This window comes from Capricornis sumatraensis, chromosome 5, assembly GCF_032405125.1.
Source record: "Capricornis sumatraensis isolate serow.1 chromosome 5, serow.2, whole genome shotgun sequence".
NCBI lineage: Eukaryota > Metazoa > Chordata > Mammalia > Artiodactyla > Bovidae > Capricornis > Capricornis sumatraensis.
The window spans coordinates 12,217,711-12,244,006 of NC_091073.1; the positions used below are offsets into that span (position 1 = coordinate 12,217,711).

At 45.6% G+C, this 26,296-nt stretch overlaps 1 protein-coding gene across 1 annotated transcript in view; it reads right to left on the reverse strand.

Annotated features, from left to right (window-relative positions):
• Positions 1-26,296, reverse strand: part of ABCA13 (ATP binding cassette subfamily A member 13) — a 388,784-nt gene that overhangs the window by 216,032 nt on the left and 146,456 nt on the right. Inside the window, exons 36-38 of the mRNA XM_068973151.1 lie at positions 5,565-5,702; positions 4,404-4,584; positions 1,823-2,041 (exon numbers count right to left, since the gene is read on the reverse strand). Of these exons, the coding sequence (XP_068829252.1) occupies positions 1,823-2,041; positions 4,404-4,584; positions 5,565-5,702 (538 nt within the window). The remainder of the gene's footprint in view (positions 1-1,822; positions 2,042-4,403; positions 4,585-5,564; positions 5,703-26,296) is intronic.

Sequence of the window (26,296 nt, forward strand, 5' to 3'; positions counted from 1 at the left end):
CAGCTCAAGCCTTGTGATGCTTGCCAGAATCCTCAAAACAAACGCTAACCGCATCATGACACCCCATTAATTAAGTTCCCCTCTTGACTTCTACCTTCTCCTTCAAATAAAAGGCAAAATGGTAAAGACCTGACTCTGGACAAATGTTCTCTCTAAGAAGTCCACCCCAGACTGCATCAGCTCAATTGTAACCAAGATGGCCATTAAGGGAACCAAGTGCTGCCACAGGAGCTGACACTGATCGCCCTGCCTCCGAATCAGGGCTTTCAGTCCTTGCTCCTCTAATTGAGTACGGCTGTCCTAAAACATGATCTCTCCCCACCTACCTCTGTGCACACCAGCGTCGTTGCCAGGTAACTCTCAGCAAACTGATAACCCGTGAGGTTGCTGTGCCCACATCAGAAGATGAAGCCCTCGGAGCATCCTTAGGGGCTGGGTTTGGACCCAGCCCCCAGCACAGCAGAGTCTGCCATGGTCCAGGGTAGGTGTAGACTTTGAATGAAAACTGGTGGCCTGGGACTTTTTTTTAAAGTGTAGGTAGCACGTAACCAGTTTGTCCTTTAGTGATGTGCACTATTTCTCCCCAAGTTCCCACTGTCATTTAGGACAGGCTTGACTGGTGCAAAGTAAACATTTTCCTGTGTATCTGAGTCCACAGCATCACTGGCGTGGTTGTCATCAGCAGCCACTTCTGAAGACGGGATGTGAGTCAGTCCCGCTGTGGTGGTGAACAGCCTTAGACACCAGTTAGTGGCCAACCACGTGACTGTAAATCCTTATTTTCCAAAACAAATCTTGCAAACATATTTTAAGGCAGCAATCAGCAGTAACAGTCATAGTTCCTCAGGGGCCCCTCTTCTGAGGCACATGAGTGATTCACCATCTGTCCTTACGCCCTGGCCTGGTCCCCCGTGGGTCAGGCCTGACTGATGTCCTGCTTCATGAGCTTGGCTGGAGAGTGAGGAGCCTCCACACCGTGGTCTCATGGTCCCCTCAAGGGGCAGAGCCCAGCTTGGGCCACAGGCTTCACACACAACCCCGGCCCTCGTCTTCTAGATCAGTGGCTCCCCCACTGGATTCAGGCCCCTCGGCCCCCCAGCCACACTCACCTCCTGGAGACACCGATTTGTTTCCTGACTAGGGACCTCAGGTCCTCTCCTCCCTGTGGGTTCTGCTTCTGTGAGTCTCTGTGAGACTGGAGGAGCTCCATGACCCCGGCCCGTCCTGCCATCCCAGCCCCTGCCTCTCCCCACATGCATGTCCTCTCTCCCCTTGGAATGCATCCGGACCCCAGGCTCTCCCCTCCCCACCCTGGATGCCCAGCTTATCAAGTTGGCCTTTGATAGCCTTCAAACCTGGGCCTCCTCTGCGGCCTCTCCATGTCCTGTCCCCACCCAGGGCTGGTACCCACCCTGGGTCACAGGTACACCTTCCAGGCCCCAGGTTGCTTGCCCCCTCCTGTCCATAACCCTGAATCTGCAGGGTGACATTTAGACTCCTTGGCAGGACTGCTCAGGCTCCTTCACCCACTCCTCACTCCCCTACCCCATCTTTTCACTTCAAGACACCCACAGGCACCCACATTCTGGACACACACCTCAGCCCCCATGCTGTCTGCTCCCTCCTTGAGGACAGAACAGGTTCGGTATCCTCCCTGGGACATTTTCTGATCCCAGGGTTGGGGTCGTAATTCCATAGTTAGAACCACTTGTTAACGCTTTCTTCTCACAGATACAGGCAGCAGCAATGCTCTAAAACATCTCCCTGCACCCCCCACACCCACATAGGATGGAGGGCAGGGGGCAGAGGTGGTGTCACGCACCTGTGGACTTGCTCACGCAGCTCCTGGTGGGTCCCCCGCAGCGCCTTCAGGGAGGCGAAGAGCAGCAGGTGCTCAAGCACCGTGAGGCGGTCGAACAGGATGTCCTGCTGCAGACACACCCCCAGCTCCGCCCTGACCACAGACGGGTCCTTCTGCAGGCTCCTGCCATTGACGGTGATGGTCCCGGACGTGGGGGGGTAGAGTCCTGTGAGCAGGGATCTGCAGAGAAGACACGTCAGTGGGGGCACGGGAGTTGGATGTGCTGCTGCCCTGACCACCCGGCGGCCCCAGGGACATCAGCATCCCATGGGGAACTCACACCCAACCTCCCCCGCCAGCACCTGCTACCCAGTGAGACAAAGGCTGGACAGAGCTTGGTGGGACATGGGCCTGTGATCGGGTTATGCTCGCCTGGGACGTTCCATGCCCAATGACCATCCCTGCTGAGAGTTTTCGATGATGACTCCAAGGGTCTTCACAGATAAGGAAACAGCCTAAATGGATGGCCTAACCACCCAAGTCCTCATCATTAGATGTGAGCCAAGCAGCAGCTCATACTCCCACCACCCCCCACAGCCCTGCGGCCAGGCTTCCTGCCTCTGTGCCTGAGCCACCCACCTGCCAACGTCAAATCCACGACAAGCCAAGAGCTTGTCTCCAAAGCTCCTGTCTGATGGCCCATAGGACACCTGAGGACTGCCATCTCCTAGTTCAAGTCATTTATTATTCATGCTTTACACTATGTTCCTTTTTCTAAAAAGTTAGACATATACCCACCACAGCACCTAGCAAACCACACCTAACTACTTACAGAAAGAACTTAAAATGTTATGTCCACACAAGTGATGTACGTGAATGTCCATCATCACCAAAACCTGGACACAGCCTCAACCGCGCCAACAGATGAAAAGATAAACCAACTGTAGTGTTTCCGTGGCATGGACCCCTCAGGACCTGAGAGCTAATGCAACAGCACCACGCGTGGGTCTCCAAGCTTCATGCCAACAGGAGACTCAGTACAACTCCATTAAGGAAATGCTAGAAAATGCTGACTGTACCACAGCCTCAAACAGCAGGACTGTGGTCGCTCAGGGGCCAGGATCCAGGAGGCCCAGGGGCCAGCAGGGGTGAGAGTGCAAATGTCAGTGTCCCATTTGTTCCCCGGCCTTTGTGCAGCTTTAGCCAAGCCCAGCTCATCAGATGCACAGCTGGACACATACTGTCTCCTGGGAATTAACTGTACTTCAGTAACCTTGATTGACAGCTGTTGGCTATATGGTTTTCAGACCTCGCCGGGGAATACAGTGAAACAGAGTAAACACAACTCAGTGCACCTCAGAGTGCCTCATTTCAAATGGTGACAACCAGCCCGGAAACAGCCTCTCAGCCTCTCCTCCGAGAAGTGCCAGAAGAGACATCGCTGGGAGGACTCACAACTAATTTCCAACAGTCACTAAAAGCGGCGCAGCCAGTGACCCTGGAAACATCCAAAAACTCCTCATTTAATTCTCTTCATTGTGCAAAACACAGACTCCAGGTTTTCTTGCAGGAAACGTGCATTAGTAAAAGCACAGTGCGGAGGCTGGCTTTCAGTCATTATTAGTGCAACATTTCCTGATCTGAAAACACTAAAAAAACATCCTTCATGAAATCTTCAGTTCTTTCTCAGCATCCAAGAAAAGAAAAGAGATGTTTCTTTTCAATTTATTGTCAGTAAGAGATTGCTGAAGCTTTTTGAATGTTATTTTTCTACTTTTGTTAAGAATCTTGAAGCAAATAGTCCCTTTCCTTGCGTTAACTAAGCATACTTTATTTAGCTCTACTAATAAAGAACAAAAAGAAAGTCACTTGTTCAAAACAGAAATTCCATAATGTGGGTGGTTTGGCCTTAGAAATGCCCCATTTCCACAGCCAGTTTGGGGCTGTTCTGTAGACTGTGAGTGTTTCAGCTCATTCTTTCTCTGGGATCACATGATTCAATTCTTTAAACAAATCTGGAACCACTGGATCCCATACCAAAAATAAAGGCTTCACAAAAACACAACCACATAAAAAGCATAACATAAAGGAAAATACTGAAGTGTTAAAAAATTTGCAAACATCATTAAAATTTCATCTTCCTCTAGGTATGCAAGCAGAATTAAACTTAGTCAGAGGGGGGAAAAGAATGTCATAAGACTTTTCAAAGGCCAAGGTAAACCCATGAATATTTTGCAGGCAGTAAAAGAATAATTAAATTTATTTTAAAAGATCCCCCCACCCCCACCCCTGAGTCTGCTCAGACCTGCAGCAGCTCTAGTGAGAGGGCTGTCTTTCTGATGTGTCTGTAAACTCTGTACTGAGATGGCTGGATAGCATCTCCGTGGACATGAATATGAGTAAACTCCAGGAGACAGTAAAAACCTGGTGTGCTGCAGTCCATGGGGTCACACAGGACTTAGCCACTCCACAACAATAACTGAAACTAAACAAAAATAAACAAACAAACAAACAAGGGATCTAGCCCCTACCTCACAGGTAAACACATCTCTAAGAACCAAAGCCCTGTAGGGGAGGCGGGAGAAAGGGGAGTGGGACGCACATGACGGTGGTCTTCCCAGCGCCGTTGGTCCCCAGCAGTGCAGTGATCTGGTCCCTGTGGAAGGTCAGGGTCAGGCCCCAGACCCCCGCCTTGTGGCCATCGTGCTCCTTGGTCACAGAAAGCAGGACAACGCCGGGGGAGCCTCCTTCCAGCTCTCCTTCCCCGTTTTGCAGGGATGAGCCTGTGAGGAAAATGCAGTCCACCCTGAGAAGACTTCAAAAGTCTCCAAAACAATGTTTACACATAATAACCCACCGGCTACCTCGGGCTTGAATTCTAGCTTTGTGAAACTTATGAAGCAATTCCAAAATCCTTCTCTACCTAAGTCAACAGTTACATTATATGATGGCTAAACTTAAATGAAAGCAGTAACTGCAAGGTTCTGTGCCCTTACATTATACATTTTGCAAGAAAATAAAAATAAACACACACGTGTTTATATATACATATACACAGAAGAACAAAATCAGATTAGTTACACATGACTGACAGTCTCCAGAGGTGACCATTAATAGGTGGTGCTGATCCAAATCTTCCGTAAGATTTGTATTTGTATTTGTGAGAAAAATGCAGTCCACCCTGAGAAGACTTCAAAAGTCTCCAGAGGTTAATAGATGGTGCTAATCCAAATTTTCTGTAAGATTTGTATTTCTGACTTGTATAGTCAGAAAATTACAGTATTGACTTATAGTATAAAATTATCATGGTGAGAACGAGTTTATCCATATATTTTTTTTTCCCAAAAGTTGTGCTCTGTGAATGAGCCCCAGGCCAGGGCAGATGCCCACCAAGTCTCCTGGGAAGCATGCCCTTGTTTATAGGGACAGCAACAGTCTCTCCCTCATGTAGCCTGGAATAAACTAGCACTTGTGAAACACTGAACATTCTAAAGGATATTACGCCTCAGTAGCTGTCCACCTTTGGTTTTATTATTTACACAAAGTGATGTTAGTAATGAAGCTTCATTTAGCTGAGTTACAACCGAGGCACAGAGGATGCTGTGGACAGTGACACTAACACACAGGTTCCTGCCCACCTGGGATGGAAGGCAGGCCTCTGGGCAGCCATGCACTCACAGTTGCAAAGGCTTAACTGGAAAGAAAAACCAAAACTGAAGCTGACTGGAAGGAGAAACACACCTCCAACGCGCCCTTTACCCACCTTGACCATCCAGGTTCTCACTGGAAGAGAACAAGTTAGAACTGGCCGGGCTCTGCCTTTTCACCACTAGCCCACACACGCCCTTCCAGTAGGATGCGGTGAAGGGGAAATACCACGGTTTCCTCAAACCGAAGGTTCCTACAAAAAAATACGATGAGTTTAAATCAATTTGCTTGTTTTTCTACTTAGAAGAAGATTCTGTAGTGGAATATCTTAGCTAAATTACTATAAAAACTTATCGCATCTTATCATGTTCGATCCACACCCCTTACATGGACCAGTGACCACAGGGGACAGAGCATCAGCCCCCAGCCTCCCTTGGGCTGGCCGGGGCCCCCCATGATGTCCTCACATCCCCTTTCCACAAAAAGTCATCTGAGCAGGTGTTCAACAAACAGGCAGGTATTTATTAGAAGTAAGACTAACGTTAAATAACTGGGGAATGTTCCCTCACCCTTCCCCCTCCTTTTTATTCGTCACTCTTCCAGTATGTCTTTGCCATCTGCATGGATTACTAGACACGACTAAAAGCTGAAGGAATTAATCAATTAAAACCCTACAGAGAAGGATAACTCAGAGTGCTAACATTTCTATGTGAGACATACTGCCATTTTTCAAATGGATTCTCCAAATTCATTTCGTCCACTTAATAGTCACTACCCCATTATATGTCGAAATGAAAGAGGATTTAATTATTAATGCTTCTCAGTTTTCTTTCAACACAGTCAGACCAGCTTAAGTTTGATGGTGGTCAAAATTCTGCAAGTGACTGAGGAGATAAAGACCTCCACGTAGACTGTTTCATGTTTTAGCTTTCTGACCACAGCACAGGAGAGACACACAGTCCCTCACACACTCCACACAAAAGATTAAAAGAGGTGACTGCAAAGAAGAGCACCGGGTCCCTTGTCTTTTGATGTGAAGGGAGATACTGAGCTGGTGTTCAGTCCGGTATTTACCACCTGTCATGGGTTGTTGGAGTCTTAGCCTTGGTACCTTGGAATGTGACCGTATTTGGAGGAAGAACCTTTAAAGAGGTGATTAAGATATAATGAGGTCTTGGGGGTGGGCTCTAACCCAACAGAACTGATATTCTTATAAGGGATCAGGACTCAGACACCCACAAAAGGACGGCCATTTGAGGACACAGGAAGGAGACGGAAAGAGGAGATGGAGAGTATAAACACCTCTTCAAGTCGCAGTCTGTGTACTCTGTAATGGCAGACCAAGCTGAACAGAGCACACGGAATACTCCCCAAGACCTTACATACTAATGACCGTGCCTCATTGGCAAAAGGAGCAGCAGATGGTACTTAGGTCACATCACAGCCTGCACTGCACTTGCATGCTGTTCCAGGCACTGTCCAGGGTCCTGAACACACTGTCCATGGGGACAGGGCTGTCACCTCTCCTCCCCAAGCGGAAGGGAGGCAGCAAGGCGGTCTGGGACAAGAGGCTGCAGAAGCCACACAATGAGCTGCCGGGCAGCCTCTGGGAGCACCTGCCTGTCAGCCCCTTCAAACCAGCAGAGTGCGTGCCTTGGCTCCTGGACTCTACTGTCTTCAAACCCCTGGTGGGAGCCTTGGGCACTTGAGTGAATGACAAGTCCATGGACATAAAAAAGAGTGAGCAACAAACATGTCAGGAAAACTAGTTTGTGATGCCAGCAGCCTTCTCTCCCTTTGGCCCATTCGAGCAGCAGTAGTTTCCTGCTGGGACCTCGCCTGGGTGACCATAACCAAGCTCAGGAGCAGCCACAGCCAGCAGAAGGGGCCCCGCCTGTTAAGAGCAGGTGGGATCAGATGTGGGGGTTTAGGCACAGGCTGTGAATTAGCAGAGGTGAGGCATTTGGGGGGGGGGGGGGTTGATGCCTGGAGGCCTGGATGGGCACGGGCATCGGGAGGAAGCTGAGAGGTCCAGATGGGATGCCTGAGGCCTGAGCCAGGGTCACGGCTGCAGGGATGGAAAGGCAGGGGCAGAATGGGAGAGGCCATTCAGCTAGAAAAACAAATTAGAAGTAAATTGAATATTAATGGCTGATTTGCTAATTAAACCACCCTCACTCTGCTCTGTCTGGACTTTTAAATCCTCCTAATTAACCTATTAATCTAAGCAGACAGGGAGGGGCCAAGGCCCAGGCATCACAGAAGCCGATCAGCTCTCTCCTGCCCTTGGCTCTTGGTCCTAAAGTCACACCTGATTCTTGAGCACCCTGCTCACATCACTGAGTATAATGGGAGCATTAATACAAGTGAAAGCCTTCAGTCCATCCAGAGTCTGCTCCTTGAGAGTGTAAACCAGGAGCCTGCACAGACCAGGAAGCGAATCAGTGTTTCCTCTAAACTGACCGCAGTGCAGGAAGAAGCCAGGGACAAGAGACAGGTGGGTCCAAACCCAATCTGGCTGGAGATACATAAAGAAGAGTTCATGAAACGAACTCCCAAGGAGGACCAGATGCTTGCTCATGCACTGAGTGGAGCTTGGGGGCCCTGCAGTGGACACAGAACCCTGCTGGCAGCAGTGACCTGTGACTGGGTCATCTGTGACTCTGGGGCTGCAGGGCATCCCCCTCAGATATTCCCCCTCTGGGAAATGCCAGGCTGTTTCCACACCATGGCTTCATCAAGGAAAAAAAAAGATGCAGAGAAAGCACTTGTGTGGGGGTGCACACATGTGTGTGTGAGACAGACAGAAAGTTGCCACCCACCCCCCAAGCCAGGGAGACCCTCCTACCCAGGGAGACTGTCGCACAGTGATTGTCCTGATCCCCACGTGCCTCAGTGGCACGTCCCTGATGGCTCATCAATAAAGAACCCACCTGCAGTGCAGAAGATGCAGGTTCAATCCCTGGGTCAGGAAGATCCCCTGGAGGAGGAAGTGGCAACCCACTCCAGTATTCTTGCCTGGAGAATCCCATGGATGGAGGAGTCTGGCAGGTTACGGTCCACGGGGTCACAAAGAGTTGGACCCAACTGAAGGAACTGAGCACCAAGTGCCTAGGAGCCCTCTAGGGAGTACAGAATGTGTGGGAAGGGGTTCTTTGGGTTGGCAAAGTGAACGGGTGTTTTTAAACATGGGCGTCACTACTACTCAGGCACAGTGAAGCCACAAGAGTCTGGTTAACCCCATTCTCAAGAGGAGGGATACGCCATACCTGGCAGGGCCTCCTGAGGAAACACCAGAGCTGGGCAGGGAGCAGAGGAAGCCAGGGGAATCGTAGACAATAGTTTGTACTGTGGTTTCCCTGGAAGGAATGGGTGAGGAGGCTTAGGACCAGTCAGTCTGGCTAATGCCCTTGGGCTCTGACCACAGGCTCGGCTCCCCGATTGTCTATTCCTGGCCTTGGGTGACAAGGGCAGGTGACAGTGGCCAGAGGGTGGAAGCATGGAGCAGAGGCTGGGATATGGCCCAGATTTCCTGTGTTGAGTGTGAAAGGCATGCTCATGGGCAGAGCCTTCACCGTCTCCAGGGATTCATTTGTAGGGGAGAAGGGATCCCTGCCCCTGCAGTCTCTCCAGGGTCAGGAAAGCCCCAGCACATCACATTAGCAGGAATTTGTATTTATTTTAGAAATAAAAAGGCCTGATGAATGGATGAATGAGCTGCTGCTGCTGCTGCTACTGCTAAGTCGCTTCAGTCCGACTCTGTGCGACCCCATAGATGGCAGCCCACCAGGCTCCCCCATCCCTGGGATTCTCCAGGCAAGAACACTGGAGTGGGTTGCCATTTCCTTCTCCAATGCATGAAAGTGAAAAGTGAAAGTGAAGTCGCTCAGTTGTGTCCGACTCCTAGCGACCCCATGGACTGCAGCCCACGAGGCTCCTCCATCCATGGGAGTTTCCAGGCAAGAGTACTGGAGTGGGGTGCCATTGCCTTCTCTGGGATGAATGAGCAGGGACTACACAAATCCCCTCCAGTGGGCAGGCACCTAGATGGCAGGTATCCTAGAAGGGGACCTGTCCCTGACCTGTGTCCTGTGAGACCACCACACACACTCATACGGGGGACAAGCCCTTGTTCATGTGAGTGCCGGACACATAAATCCAGAGTTTCTGTGAAATTTCATTACATACTGAATTCTCCAGGAGTGCTACCGCCTTAATACCCAGTGAAAGATGATCTGATGGGGAAGTTGTTCATCATTTCACGAAACCCCATCACGAGTGTGACAGCAACTTGCTGTCGGTCTGCAGTGCAGCATGACGGTGGCCACAGCTCAGCACAGGACCCACAGACCCAGGACAAGAGCGCTGAGATGCTTCTAGCAAACTCAGAACCAAAGGTGCTTATGGTAGCAGTTTTATGAACGCACTAAATCTCATCCATAAGGGTTTCCTGGAAACGGTTTTGCATTATTATTATATGTGTATATACAAGCATTACAGAACAATAATAAGAAATCCATTGTGTAAAACTACACATTAAAATGATTCATATGCAGGCTTCCTGTTAGATTTCAATCTCACTCTGACACGGTTCTCAGGTATTCACCCCGTCTTCGTCTCAAACCCTCTTTATTACTGTTCTTTTTGTCCCACCCACCGTCTATTTCCTGTCACTGGCAACAGAATATGATACCTAAAATCTAAAATCCTGGAGAATGAATGGAGGCTCTGACACGAGGTGAAATTATAAGACAGATGTATCTGCTGCTTCATCATTACCAGTCCTGTGAAATGACCTAGGGAATTATCTGATCGTACACTGTTAAATAAGACCCAGGTCATTTACCAAAAGAGCATTCTTCTATCCACTCCATTTGCGTCTAATTTTTCCTTTCACATTTTTCCTTTTTTAATTAATGTTACTTCCATATTTTTTATCATATACAAACAAGTCTTATCTGGTATTCCTTACCTTAATATTAGCTTTATTTTAGTTTCTATCTTCATCTCCTCTCATATATTTCTTCTACTTTTAGTACCAATGCTTTCTGATCATTTTCCTTCCCTTAAATACAAATTTATGCCAAGCATCTGAGCACTTGCCTCATTCTGTGTTTTAATAAAGTCTTGGTTGACCATTGAGAATTCATATATTATTTCATTATGAATTGCTTTCTCTTTTATATTTCAGTTAAGACATTACACTAATTTTTTAAATCACCTGCAAGAATCACATATGTATATAGGTAGGCTTTATTATCTGTGACTTTCATCTTATGAGAGTCAAGGGTGTGTTACAAAATATTTGTCTTAAAAAGAGAGTACTAAATGACACTGGAAGTATCATTTGTCACTCATTTGAAACTCACATGTCACCTTGGACTTGATGCCCTTTAGAAAGCCTTCTAGTTCTATCATTATTGTATGCTGCTTAAATAAAGAGGTTTTGAAAATTATAGAACAATAAAATTTATTCACCTCCCCCCTCCCCAAAAAATAAGTGTGCTGAGTCAGAGAGTGCCTAGAAACTGTAATTAGTACTTATAGATCTGAGGTGAGGTAAGGTGAAGTCGCTCAGTCATGTCCGACTCTTTGCGACCCCGTGGACTGTAACCTACTAGGCTTCTCTGTCCACGGGATTCTCCAGGCAATAGTACTGGAGTGGATTGCCATTTCCTTCTCCAGGGGATCTTCCCAACCCAGGGATTGAACCCGGGTCTCCCGCACTGGAGGCAGGCGCTTTAACCTCTGAGCCACCAGAGTCCACTGATATTTTCTAGCAATTTCATTTTTTGTTATTATTGGCAGACTTCATCAAAGTTGAAAATAAATACTCTGTGTTATTTAAGGGTGCATAAATTACCAATTACAGTTGCTCTTTTAACTTCTGAAATGAAGAATCAAGGAATTTCATGATTTAAAAAAAGGAAAAATATTTATTGTCATCTCTGGTAAACTCTGTGTCTTTTTATTTTTATATCGTCTTACAAATATCTTGGAGTTTTGATCTTTTATCTTGGAATAGACTTTGGTCTTCTTCCTAACTAGCCGCTAGTTCAGCCAGAAAGAGAAGTACAAAAACCCACTCAAACTCTCTACACAAAAAGCAGAAAGGGGCATTTCTCATGCAAAGGTTGCTTCCAGGTTCTCTGCCTTCACTCCCCTTTGTGGGGAGTAGAGTCTGACCTGGAGGGAATCCCAAGCATATCCAGGTTGCAGATCCCGTAAGACCTGAAGGCAGAGTGGAGGTGTCCCCTGCATGGGGTAGCATGGGGGCCTGATTCAGGGGTGGTCCGAGGTGGGAGGAGAGAGTTGATTTGGTGCTCACGTTACTGGTGGAAGTTAAGGGACAGAAATGTACCAGGAGTGGGCAGCAGGTTTGGTGCCTGGATACAGTGCGCTGTTGCTGCAGGGACAACAGAGGAGCCGGGAGACACGTGGGCCTTAGGGGACCAGCAAGAGAGAACCAGAGCCATGGGCTCCCCAACCCAGAGTGGCCCTCATGATCATGCTCTTTCCAAAAGATAAGCAACTTGGGCTTTTAGGTCTCCTGGTCACTTAAGGAAAATGACTTTTCCTTCCCCTCTGAGCCCCAGGTTGACCTTATTTACCTTTTAGAAAAATATCAAATACTCTCTAAAAATCACCAGCTTGGCTGATCTTCTGCAGACTCACACAACAAGGGATGACTCAGCACTTCCTCCCTCCTGAGAAATTCCTGCCATCTCTCAGCCTTTCTGAGCTGACTTTCCCTCCTCCAGGAGCCCGCCCAAGCTTCCTTTTCTTCCCCTTAAACGTGATTTAGAAAGTGGGATTTCTGAGCACCAGATATCTCCCTCGAGGGTTCGGTTTCTTCTTTTAACTATTATAAATTATATATCACAAAATTTACCATCTGAACCAAGTTTAAGCAAACAAATTCAGGAATGTGAAGTTCATCGCATTATTGTGCAGCCATCTCCAAAGCTACCTTCATCCTGTACCATACAGGCCCCCACCGCCCGCTCCTCCAGCCCCTAGTGAGCCCCATTCTGCCTTCTATCGATATCCCTATGATTTGGCAGGTGTGTCACTCAGCAGTCTCCAGAGCAACAGAATCAAGCAGCGGTGTGTATGTGTGTGCGAGTGTCTATCTGTGTAGAGACACACAAGAAGAAGTTTACCATGAGAGCTTGGGTCATGCAGTCATGAAGGCTGAGAAGTCCCACCTGCTCTCTGCAAGCGGGAGGCCCAGGACGGTGAATTGTATGGTTCTAGTTCAAACCCAAAGACCTGAGAACTGGGGGTGGGGAATGCTGCTAGTACAAGTCTCAGTCTGGGTCTGAAGGCCCACGAACCAAGCACACCCATGTCCAATCGCAGGGGAAGATCCTGTGTCTTTCTGTTCTGTCCAGAGCCGAGTGGGCAGTACAAATGCAAACCCGGTGGACCTCTTCACCCATGACACGGCACACCATCATCTTTCTAAAGACCCTGCCTCCTACCTGCTCACAGGACATCCACAGTTCACTTATAATTCTGTTCGTTTGGGGCTTCCTGGTGGCTCACACAGTAAGGAATCTGCCTGCAGTGCAGGAGACCTGGGTTCGATCCCTGGGTGGGGAAGATCCCCTGGAGGAGGGAATGGCAACCCACTCCAGTATTCTGGCCTGGAGGATTCCATGGACAGAGGAGCCTGGGAGGCTACATCCCATGGGGTTGCAAAGAGTTGGGCAGGACTAACACTTTCACTTTTTCTTCCTGTTCTTTTAGTTCCTTCCAGGAGAAACAGAACCAAGTCTCTCACACCTTTTAAAAGAAGAATAGGAAGAAATAGTTTTTCATCACCAAAACCACGGAAGGAAATTCTTTCAGCCACATTCCCAAAACATGCCTCTCTCCTTTCTAGGTTGTCTTACACCACCACCTCAACAAACATTTTTGCTTCCTTTTCCTCTTATTAAATTATTTAGCATGCTGAGAAAACAAAAAAGAAAATGTAGTCAGTTTTTACAATTTATCTCCTGCATTCGTTACTGTAATTTTTATCATAGAGAAAACAAACTGTCTTGTATGTATTTTGTAAATTTATACTTTTGTATGCTCATTAAAGTTTTTTATAAATTCACTAAATATAAACTTTACTTTCTAACAAATGGTTCAAGTCATTTTCTAGGATATCCACTGAGATATATGTTTTTAAAATTTGACTCAAGAATTTCCATTTTCATATACTCATAAAATAGCTTTTATAACTTTGAAAAGCGTATAATTTTCATTTGGATTTTTGAAATACTAATTTAAATTCTTACAATAGAAACTGGTGATTTTTTTGTTTTGTGTGTTTTTTTAAACTTTTTACTCTATATTGGAGTATAACTGATAAACAACGTTGTGATAGTTTCAGGTGGACAGCAAAGAAACTCAGCCATAGATATACATGTCTCCAGTCTCCCACAAATTCCTCTACCATCCAGGCTGCCACAAAACATTGAGCAGAGTTCCCTGTGCTACACAGTCGGTCCTTGTTGGACCATTTTGAATACAGCAGTGTGTACATGTCCAACCCAAACTCCCTAACTATCCTTTCCAAACATTCTTCCTGCCCCAGCAACCATAAGTTCATTCTTATGGTTCATTCTGTGAGTCAGAAACTAGTGATTTTTATCATTTATGTCCTTCGCATTACGGTGCAAAAGGCCTTCCCTCTCTTTAAAACCATACTTTTCCTATTTGTTAATTATTTTAGTGATATCACTTTTGATGAATTTATGAATGAGTAATATTTTTTCTCATTAGTGGATTGACTGTATTCTATATCCTTTCTCTTCCATTAAAAATGCCAACTTTGATTCAAGGTCAGCATCAGGGGGCATAAGATGCCCTCTTCATCTCCCTGCTTCAATCTACCACTAGTAAAACATCCATGACTCAGCAAAGGTTCCTCTGCCACCACACCAGGACCCCGGAGAGACACCCACACCTGTGTGTCAGAAGGTGGGTGCACTGGAACATACCGAGGAGGCAGGATTAGCAGAGCAGCGGAGGTGGGGTCTGCAATCCCCAACCGGGGACGCTCTGTGAGGTCAGGTTACCAAAAACCATGGTAACATGGCATCACAGACACGAGACGACAGTTCTCCAGAAACTGAACTTAAAGTCACATAAGTCAGTGACATAACTGATTTGCTGCTGTTGCTGGTTAGTCACTCAGTCACGTCCGGCTCTGCGACCCCATGGACTGCAGCACACCAGGCTCCTCTGTCCTTCACACCCCCTCCACACTGGGGACCACAGCAGCTGATGCTGAAGCCCCAGGCAGAGAACCACAGCAGCAGGGGTGTGGTGCCCAGGACCCCAACTTCCAGCAAGGAGGTGCCCACAGCCACAGGGAGGAGGCTGACAACCCCAGCCGCTCCAGCTGCCTCATCCCCTGCCTGAGGCAATGGCACCCACAAACCAACGGGACAACCCCAGATCCAGGGAGACGCCAGCCACCCCAGCTCATTCCCGCTCCAACTCTCCATCCTAGGGCGCAGTGACCTGACCCCGGCAACCCCCCACATGGGGGTGGGGGCGTACTCCATCCCAGTGCCCCCTCAGCAGCAATGCCAGTGACAGCAGGGACCTATGACCCCAGAGAAACACAGGCCAACAACAGGCAGTGGAGAAGCGTCTAACAGAGCTGTGGGGGTGGAAACGCGAAGTCTCAAATGCAGCCAGAGCCCACTCAGGGAAGAGACTCCAAAAACTTGAGTTACAGCGCCACCTACTGAAAAGCCAGGAAAAAGGCCTCTAGTCATCAATCTGCTGAACTCAGAATCAAAGTAAAAAAAGCGTTACTGAAATGAGAACGCTGTTCACTATTTCAAATGTACCAGCAGAAGAGAAATTCATCCAGTTTCACACACACACACCAAAGAAACCATTCTTCAGAAATCAAACTTTAAGAATTTCAGTTCAGATCAGTCGCTCAGTCGTGTCTGACTCTTTGCGACCCCATGAATTGCAGAACGCCAGGCCTCCCTGTCCATCACCAACTCCTGGAGTTCACTCAGACTCACATCCATCGAGTCAGTGATGGAATCCAGCCATCTCATCCTCTGTCGTCCCCTTCTCCTCCTGCCCCCAACCCCTCCCAGCATCAGAGTCTTTTCCAATGAGTCAACTCTTCGCATGAGGTGGCCAAAGTACTGGAGCTTCAGCTTTAGCATCATTCCTTCCAAAGAAATCCCAGGGTTGATCTCCTTCAGAATGGACTGGTTGGATCTCCTTGCAGTCCAAGGGACTCTCAAGAGTCTTCTCCAACACCACAGTTCAAAAGCATCAATTCTTCAGCACTCAGCCTTCTTCACAGTCCAACTCTCACATCCATACATGACCACAGGAAAAACCATAGCCTTGACTAGATGGACCTTAGTCAGCAAAGTAATGTCTCTGCTTTTGAATATGCTATCTAGGTTGCTCATAACTTTTCTTCCAAGGAGTAAGTGTCTTTTAATTTCATGGCTGCAGTCACCATCTGCAGTGATTTTGGAGCTCCCAAAATAAAGTCTGACACTGTTTCCACTCTTTCCCCATCTACTTCGCATGAAGTGATGGGACCAGATGCCATGATCTTCATTTTCTGAATGTTGAGCTTTAAGCCAACTTTTTCACTCTCCTCTTTCACTTTCATCAAGAGGCTTTTTAGTTCCTCTTCACTTTCTGCCATAAGGGTGGTGTCATCTGTATATCTGAGGTTATTGATATTTCTCCTGGCAATCTTGATTCCAGCTTGTGTTTCTTCCAGTCCAGCGTTTCTCATGATGTACTCTGCATATAAGTTAAATAAGCAGGGTGACAGTACACAGCCTTGATGTACTCCTTTTCCTATTTGGAACCACTCTGTTGTTCCATGTCCAGTTCTAACTGTTGCTTCCTGACCTGCATACAGATTTCTCAAGAGGCGGGTCAGGTGGTCTGGTACTCCCATCTCTCAGAATTTTCCACAGTTTATTTTGATCCACACAGTCAAAGGCTTTGGCATAGTCAATAAAGCAGAAATAGATGTTTTTCTGGAATTCTCTTGCTTTTTCCATGATCCAGCAGATGTTGGCAATTTGATCTCTGGTTCCTCTGCCTTTTCTAAAACCAGCTTGAACATCAGGAAGTTCACAGTTCACATATTGCTGAAGCCTGGCTTGGAGAATTTTGAGCATTACTTTACTAGCATGTGAGATGAGTGCCATTGTGCGGTAGTTTGAGCATTCTTTGGCATTGCCTTTCTTTGGGATTGGAATGAAAACTGACCTTTTCCAGTCTTGTGGCCACTGCTGAATTTTCCAAATTTGGTGGCATATTGAGTACAGCACTTTCACAGCATCATCTTTCAGGATTTGAAACAGCTCAACTGGAATGCCATCACCTCCACTAGCTTTGTTCATAGTGATGCTTCCTAAGGCCCACTTGACTTCACATTCCAGGATGTCTGGCTCTAGGTGAGTGATCACACCATTGTGATTATCTGGGTCATGAAGATCTTTTTTGTACACTTCTTCTGTGTATTCTTGCCACCTCTTCTTAATATCTTCTGCTTCTGTTAGGTCCGTATCATTTCTGTCCTTTATCGAGCCCATCTTTGCATGAAATGTTCCCTTGGTATCTCTAATTTTCTTGAAGAGATCTCTAGTCTTTCCCGTTCTGTTCTTTTCCTCTATTTCTTTGCACTGATTGCTGAAGAAAGCTTTATTATTTCTTCTTGCTAGTCTCTGGAACTCTGCATTCAGATGCTTATATCTTTCCTTTTCCCCTTTGCTTTTCGCTTCTCTTCTTTCCACAACTATTTGTAAGACCTCTGCAGACAGCCATTTTGCTTTTTTGCATTTCTTTTCCATGAGGATGGTCTTGATCTCTGTCTCCTGTACAATGTCACGAACCTCATTCCATAGTTCATCAGGCACTCTATCTATCAGATCTAGGCCCTTAAATCTATTCCTCACTTCCACTGCATAATCATAAGGGATTTGATTTAGGTCATACCTGAATGGTCTAGCGGTTTTCCCTACTTTCTTCAATTTAAGTCTGAATTTGGTAATAAGGAGTTCATGATCTGAGCCACAGTCAGCTCCTGGTCTTGTTTTTGTAATTTAGAATTTAGTAATCTGATTTGCTGTTGCTGTTGCTGTTCAATCCCTCAGTCGTGTCTGGCTCGCTGCAACCCTGTGGACTGCAGCACACCAGGCTCCTCTGTCCTTCGCTATCTCCGGGAAGCTGTCCACTGAGTCAGCAATGCTATCTAATCATCTCATTCTCGGTGGCCCCCTTCTCCTTTCTCAGAATCAGGGTCTTTTCCAGTGAGTAAGCTCTTCGCATCAGGTGGCCAAAGGGTTGGATCTTCAGCTTCAGCATGGGTCCTTCCAGTGAATATTCAGGATCGATTTCCTTTAGGATTGACTGGAAGACTCTCAAGAGTCTTCCCCAACACAATTCAAAACATCAAATCTTCAGCAATCAACTTTCTTTATGGTCCAACTGTCACACCCATACATGACTACTGGAAAAACCATAGCTCTGTCTATGTGGTCCTTTGTTGGCAAAGTGATGTCTCTGCTTTTTAATAGCTAGCTAGGTTGGTCACTGCTTTCCTTCCGGGGAGCAAGCATCTTTAAATTTTATGGCTGCAGTCACCATCCGCAGTGACTTTGGAGCCCAAGAAAATAAAATCTGTCACTGGTTCCACTTTTTCCCCTTCTATTTGCCATGAAGTGATGGGGACTGGATGTCATCATCTTAATTTTTTAATGTTGAGTTCCAAGCCAGCTTGAATCACCTTTCAGGAAGCACAGCCTTGTTGTGATGAAGAGGCTTACACAACTCAATGAATCTATGAGCCGTGCCATGCAGGGCCACCCAAGACAGACAGGTCACAGTGAAGAGTTCTGACAAAACATGGTTCACTGGAGGAGGAAATGACAACCAACTCCAGTATTCCCACCTGGAGAACCCCATGACCAGTATGAAAAGAAAAAAGATATGACACCAGAAAGATGAGCCCCCACCCCCGCCCCAGGTCAGAAGGTGTCCAGTATGCTCCTGGGGAAGAGAAAAGGGCAGTTACTAATAGCTCCAGAAAGAATGAGTTGGCTGGGCCAAAGAGGAAATGACAGATATGGATGTATCTGATCTAACTGATAGAGAATTCAAAATAGCTCTCAGGAAGAAAATTAATGAGCTATAAGAATACTCAGAAAGACAGTTCCATGAGCTTAGGAATAAAATTAATGAATAGAAGTAATACTTTGCCAAAGAGACTGAAACTCTAAAAAAGAACCAAACAGAAATTGTGGAGTAAGAAATTCAATAAGTACAATGAGACAGGAAGCGCTGGAAATAGAGCAGACCACATGGAAGAGAGAGTACTGAGCCCAGACATAAAAATCTGGAAATGATTCAGGTAGAAGAGGAGAGAAAATTATGATTTTTAAAAAATTAAACAATTCCAGAAGAACTATCTAACCCCACCAGGAAAGGCCCATAAGGGTGCTGTGTATCCCAGAAAGATGAGAGAGGGAGGAGGAAAGAGAGCGGTTAGTTAAGGAAACAAGAGCTGAGAATGCCCCAACCCCAGGGGAGGAACTGGGCACGTGAGTCCATAAAGCTGCAGTAATGACCTCGGCACAAAAACACTTATCACAGCGCATTAGAGCTGTCAAAAATGACAAAGAAAGAATTTTTAAAAAGGCAGTAACCTGCAAAGGAATCCCCATTAGGCTATCAGCAGATTTCTCATCAGAAACTGCAGGCAAGAAGAGAGTGGAATATCAGGGTCATAGATTAAAAGATGAAAACAAACTCTCGGCCAAGGATACTCTGACCAGCAAAGTTATCCTCAGATACAAAAGAGAAATAAAATCTTCCCAAACTGTGAGAGCTCATCACCACTAGACCTGCCTTACAAGAAAAGCTGAAAGAAGCTTTTCTATCTGAACCAAAAAGGCAGAAGTACACAAAACTTTGAGTAAGGTAGAGAGTAAGCACACAGAATCAGAGGAGAGAAACTCTGGGACTTCCCTGGCGGTCCAGTGGTTAAGACTCAGAGCTCCCAATGTGGAAGGATCACATTTGATCCCTGGTTGGTTAGGGAACTAAGATCCCACATGCTATGCAGTGCACAGGCAGAAAAAAGAAAGAAAAGTGAAACTGTATAAGAATCGATTGTTAAACAATTATAGAATAAAACTTTTTTAAATGCAGTAAAAATAACTGATTTGGTCACAAGCTCACAACATAATAAGGGATAATTTGAGAAGACAAAAAGATAAATGGGAAAGAGGGAAAGGATAGAACCCATATAAGCAAATGAAGTGAAGATGCCAAATATGAGCAGTAAAAGGACTATGTTATCTGATATATTTTACACAGAACTTATAGTAACATGAAACATACACCTAGAAGAGGTACATAAAACGCAAAAAGGAGGAAACTGAGGAAACCTCATAGGAAATCACCTAGCTGAAACGGCAGACAGCAACACATGGGAAAAGACACAGTGGAGATACAGAGCAACCCAAACACAGGAGATAAAACGCCAGCACTATGTCCTCACGCGTCAATAATCACTCTAAACGTAAACAGACTGAACTGACAAATCAAAAGACACAGGGTGTCTGGATGGAATACAAAATGAGACCCAACCATATGCTGCCTCCAGGAGACTCAGCTCAGCTCCATAAACAAAAACAGGCTCAAAGTGAACAGGTGGAAGATGATCCTCTGAGTAAATGGAAACCAAAAGAAAGTAGGGTGGCTATGCTTACACAGACAAAACAGACTTCAAGCCAAACAAGATAACAAAGGACAGAGATGGATATCATGCCACATTAAAAGAGACAAGTCATCAAGAAGTGATAACACTCATTCCTTAAAAAGAAGATATAACACTTATTAACATATACGCACCTAACACAGGAGCATCAAAATACACAAAGTAACCATCAACAGACCTAAATACAGCAACATTACTGTGTTAAGCGAACTTAACATTCAACTTACATGAATTAACAGATTCACCAGACAGAAAACCAGCAAAGAACACCAGGCTTAAATGAAACATTAGATTAGAGGGATTTAATAGATTCACACAGAACATGCCATCCAAATGCAGCAGAATACACATTCTTCCCAGATGCTCTTGGAACTTTCTCAAGAATAAATTATGTGTTGGGACCCAGAACAAATCTCCATAAATTTAAGAAGACCGAAATCATATCTTCAAGCATCTTTTCCAAACACAATGATACGAAACTAGAGATTAACTACAAGAAGAAAGCTGGGGAAATCACGCATTTATGGAGACTAAACAGGATGCTAGTGGGCAGCTATTGGGTCTGTAACCACGCAGGACCCTAGGGGGTCTTCCCAGGACAGAAGCCCTCTGCCACCACTACCATGCTCTCCACTTGGCTCTTGTTGTAGAAAAACTTTGACCTCCTATATGTTCCCTGCATTCCAAAGAATAAATTTAATCAGAGAAGTGAAAAAATGCAGAAACAAAGGGAAATGGTCAAGCAAGACAAAACAATAATTGTTTAGCCATGAAACAAAGTCAAAGGGCATTTAGTTCCTCCTCAAGGGCTATAGATAATATTCTGAGCTGTGTCCTTTGAGCTGTTTTGCAGATATTGAAACTCCCACCAGGTGGGAGAAGTTAACTGTATGCTGCCCCAAAGCACATGGACCCCAGACTAGTTGGAACCCAAAGGTTGACAGCGTTGACTCCTAATTACCTCACTATCAACAAATCAGGAGCATGTCCATGAGTTGTTCACACACATAGCAACCCTCTCCCTCACTCTTCTTTAAAAACCTTTCCCTGAAAGCCTTTGGAGAGTTCAAGGCTTGGAGGCATTAGCTGCCTGGATTCCTTGCTTGGTGCCTGCAATAAAGGCTGCACTTTCCTTCACTACAACTGAGGGTCAGTAGCTTGGCCTTACTGAGCACAATCAAGCTCAGTTCAGTAGCAAGTCAACAGAGAAATTAAAGGAGAAATCAAGAAACACCTGAAGAGAAATGAAAGTATGCAAACCAAAATCTATGGGGTTCAGCAAAAGTGGTATTAAAAGGAAAGTTTACAGCAATACAAGCACACTTCAAGAAACAAGAAGAATCTCAAACAATCTAACCTTAAACCTAAGTGAAAAAAGTGAAAGTGTTAAGTCACTCTGATTCTTTGTGATGCCAAGGACTGTAGCCCACCAGGCTCTTCTGTCCATGGAATTCCCCAGGCAAGACTATTGGAGTGGGTTGCCATCCCTTCTCCAGGGGATCTTCCCAACCAACCTGGGCCTCCTATACTGCAGGTGATTCTTTACTGTCTGAGCCACTTGGGAAGCCCTAGCCTTTAACCTTAAACCTAAAGGAACCAGAAAAAGACCAGCAAAGCTGGAACTCAGTATAAAGGAAGAAATAATTAAAAATCAGCAGAAATAAATAGAGACTAAAAAGACTACAGAAAAGATTGATGAAACTAAGAGCTGGTTCTCTGAAAAGAAACAAATTGGCATACCTTCAGCTAGGCTAAGAAAAAAGAGGGCTCAGATAAACAAAGTCAGAAATAAAAGACAAAAAATCATGGTGGATGCCCCAGAAATACAAAGAATTACAAGAGAATACTATGAAGAACTACACACCAAAAAAACTGGACAACCCAGAAGAAAGAGATACATCCTCAGGATCATACTGCTTTCAGAGACTGAAATGCAAAGAAACGGAAAATTTGAACAGGACTTCCCTGGTAGCCCAGTGGTTAAGAATCCACTTGGCAATCCCACAGAGCAACTAACCCCACGTGCCAAAACTCCTGAGCCCACGTGCTGCAAAAACTGAAGTCTCTGCACCTGGAGCCCATGCTCCACAACAAGATTACCCACCACAGTGAGACGCCTGAGCATGGCAACTAGAGGGGAGCGCCCCTCACCAGCACCGGAGAAAGCCCGCACGAAGACCCGGTGCAGCCAAAAATAAATTAACTGATTAAACTTAATTTTTTTATAGAAAAAATCTGAATAGACTGATCACTAGAAGGAGACTGAAATAGTAATAAAAACGTCCCCCCAAACAAAAGTCTAGGACCAGTAGCTTCACAGGTAAATTCTATCAAACATTCAAAGAAGACTCAATACTTACCCTTCTCAAACTGTTTCAAAATACTGAAAAGGAGGGAATGCTTCCAAATTAATTTTACCAGGCCAACATTACCCTGATACCAAACCTGATCTACCATATCAACAAAATGAAGGATAAAAATCATATGATAACCTCAACAGATGCAGAAAAAGCATGTGACAGGACATGACATGCATTTATGATTAAAAAAAAAAAAAAAAAAAAACCTCTCAAAAAATGGGTACAGAAGGAGGATACCTTGCTGGGAGCCAGCACAGGAGATCCCACCCATGACAAGGTCATGTGGAAGAGCCTGACAGGGCAAGGCGGATCAGGTCTCAAGGGGTCCTCTGCACGAGCATCTACCCCGAAACCAGAAACTGTCTGTTTTATCATTTTATGCCTCCTAACATTAACGGGGACTATCCCCGACCACCTTTCTCTGAAGAAAACAACTTAGAGCTTTAGTTAATAATTCTCCTGGGCATAATAAGAGTGTTCCAATCCAAACCCCTCTGATGATTTTCTAAGTAACCTGACAGGTTTGTTCAGGCTCCTGCAGTTATGCATGTGATTGTTTATGGCCTCCCAACCGTGAGAGGTACCGGAAGCCTATAATATTCTAAAAATATAGAGTCTTATGGGGAGTTAAGAAATTAGTAGAATAGTACTGGTGGAGGGTTTCATTGTTGAGCCAATATTTGCTGCTAAGTTTCCATATCCCTTACCCATTATGTTTTTGAGAACATATATTAATTAGTATAGTTGGAATGTGGAAAAATAAGCTGTAACCTTTGATTTAACCACATCAGAAATTCTTTCCATGTTATAGCCCACTTCACCCTTAACCTATGGGAATGTAACCTTTTCTAGTGCTTTCTGAGAGTGGTGCCTGACTTTAGAATAATCACCTTTGGAGAAAATAAGTGTTCTGGTTGACTAATCATTATCAGAAAGGGTCATAAAAATGTTAGCAGGCCTGCTGGCCAGAAGATGATGTGAATCATCTGAGACCTCTGTATTTCTATGTACAGCTCAAGATATATAAGCCCCCCTGGAAAACAAAGTTTGGGCCTTGCTCAATGACACTTGGTCTCCCCATGTCAATTCTCCTTCTCTCTCTCTCTTTCTCCCTCTCTTTTTCAGGCTGATCCCTTGGAGCACAGAGGCTCTCTGCATTCCCTTTTTTGCCTGGGCTTCTAAGACCTGACCGGGAAGGTGCTTTGCGTCTTCACTCCTTCGGGAGACCAAGAGGGCGCCTGTGGCCTACGTGAACAGAGCAAGTTCCTTGTCTGGAGCCTTATTGGCCTTCTGTGTAAACCAAGGAATATCGGCCTCTTTCTCTCCTCTATTTTCTTAACTGTAACATTCCTTCCTTATCTCCCTCTAGATCTCGAATTAATCTCTTTCCAGATGCCAGATGCCAACGTCATCTGTCTGAGGATACCCTGGATCCAACTGGGGCTGGACCCCGGTAATACCTCAACATAATAAAGGTCATATATGACAATCCCACAGGTAACATTATACTGGTGGAAAACTGAAAGCTATCCCTTTAAGAGCAGGAATGAGGAAACCCACTCATACATCTGACAAGAGGTTAACCTCTAATATATTATTAACATACAACTCAACATCAAAGAAAATATTGTGATAAAAAACTAGGTGGAGGCTCTAAATAGACATTTTTCAAAAAAAGACATTGAGAAGGCCAACAGGCACATGAAAGATGTTCAGTATCAGTAGTTATTAGGAGAGAAAAATGAAAAGCACAGTATTACCTCATGCCCAGTTAGAAAGGCTGTGATCAAAAACACAGGAAATAACCAGGAAGTGGAGAAAAGAACTTTCTACACTGTCAGTCAAATGAAAATTGGTGCAGCCACTATGGAGAACAGCATGGGAATTCCTCAAAAAATTAAGGCTAGATCTACCATACAACCCAGCAAGTCCACTTCTGGATATTTGTCCGAAGAATATGAACACATGAATTTGAAACAGTGTAAGAAAAGACTGATGCTGGGAGGGATTGGGGGCAGGAGGAGAAGGGGGCGACAGAGGATGAGATGGCTGGATGGCATCACTGACTCGATGGACATGAGTCTGCGTGAACTCTGGGAGTTGGTGATGGACAGGGAGGCCTGGCATGCTGTAATTCATGGGGTCGCAAAGAGTCGGACACGACTGAGTGACTGAACTGAACTGAACTGAACTGAACTGAACTGAAGCACGTGTTATTTCCACCACAGCACTGTTTATAACGGCTGAGATACAGAAATAATCTAAGGGCCCAGAGTAAATTACTATATATAAATGGGTTGGTTACTGAACTTTTCAATATATTCCACTGCTTTATTATTGCATGAGTACTCCATTGTTTTAATCCCTATCAAATACGGAGGATTTACATAATCATCAGATGTCAGTCCCTCTTATCATTTTCAGTAAATTTTGATACTTGTTGTCAAGTCATATTTTAGCTATCTCTAGAAACATTTCATCAATTAAAAACAAATTCCTTGTAACACTATTTTTAATTTAAAGGATTATGTAAATTTCATTATTTTACATTGACGTTTCATAGTGAATGTTATATAATTTAAAATTATATAAATTTATACATCAACTTGGAAAAAAATCAACATATTCATGACAAGTAGCCACACTGAGGAATGCGGTATCTCTTTGTTTATTCAAACCTATTTTAAATATTTAATTTGATAAACATTCTCCTCTCCATTGGATTCACACTGATATTTATTTTAATGCTACCTTCCCCACTACAGTCTCCATTTACTGACAACAGAGTCAGGCATTGATGTTCACAGATGTGTATTTGTGATCAGTATCTGGTGGGCCTGTTTTCACCCGATTCTCACACTGAGCTGGGGACACCCTGTTCTCTATCTTTTCCGTTGTCTCTGATTCTCCATTTCCCACAGCTGGAACCTGTGTCTCCCAGGTTATCCCTGTCACAGTGAGCAAGTAGGGGCAGGCAGACAGCTAGGGGGCAGAGCTGAGACACGCACCCGCCCCTCCCGCTCCCGCTCTGCTGCGTCTCAGGTGCCCCCACCTCCTCGGGAAGGGACAAGTGCCCCCAGAGCATCGCCAGGCCCCGCGCCCAAGCCCACACCTGCGGCGGAGGTCCCCGGCACCCAGGACAGGCAGACAGATAGAGGAACACCGCTCCACATGTGCTGGCCCCTTCCGGCACCCTGCTCCAACCCTGCCCTGCCCCTCCAGCACAACAGGGCTTACTGAGCCCCAGATGCCCCTCTCACATCCCAACATCCACCAAGAATCATCATCAGATCGAAAGCTTGTCCTCTGCACTTTCCCACAGCCACTGCCTCCCTGATTTCAGATTTTACCCAGTTCCTCCCCAAAGCCTCCCCAGACTTGCAGGATGGTCCTGACCAGGCCACCTCCCTCTGGTCACTCTGTCTTCTGAATGTGCCTCTGTCTCTCTCCCTCTTCCTTAGCAACACCCCAGGCTCACTCACAGGTGCTGCCAGAGACAGCCTCTACTGGAATGTCCCAGCGGGAACTGGGGGCCAAGCCCTAGCTGAGCATTGCAAGCCCCTTTGCCTCACTGGAATATATGAAAATTAGAACCTGGGACCCTCTTGCCTCAGGGCCCTAGGGCTAAGGAAAAACTCAGCTTCTTCTGGATCCAGGGACAAATCTGCTAATAATCTTCGCCTGGACAAGGGCAACACGATT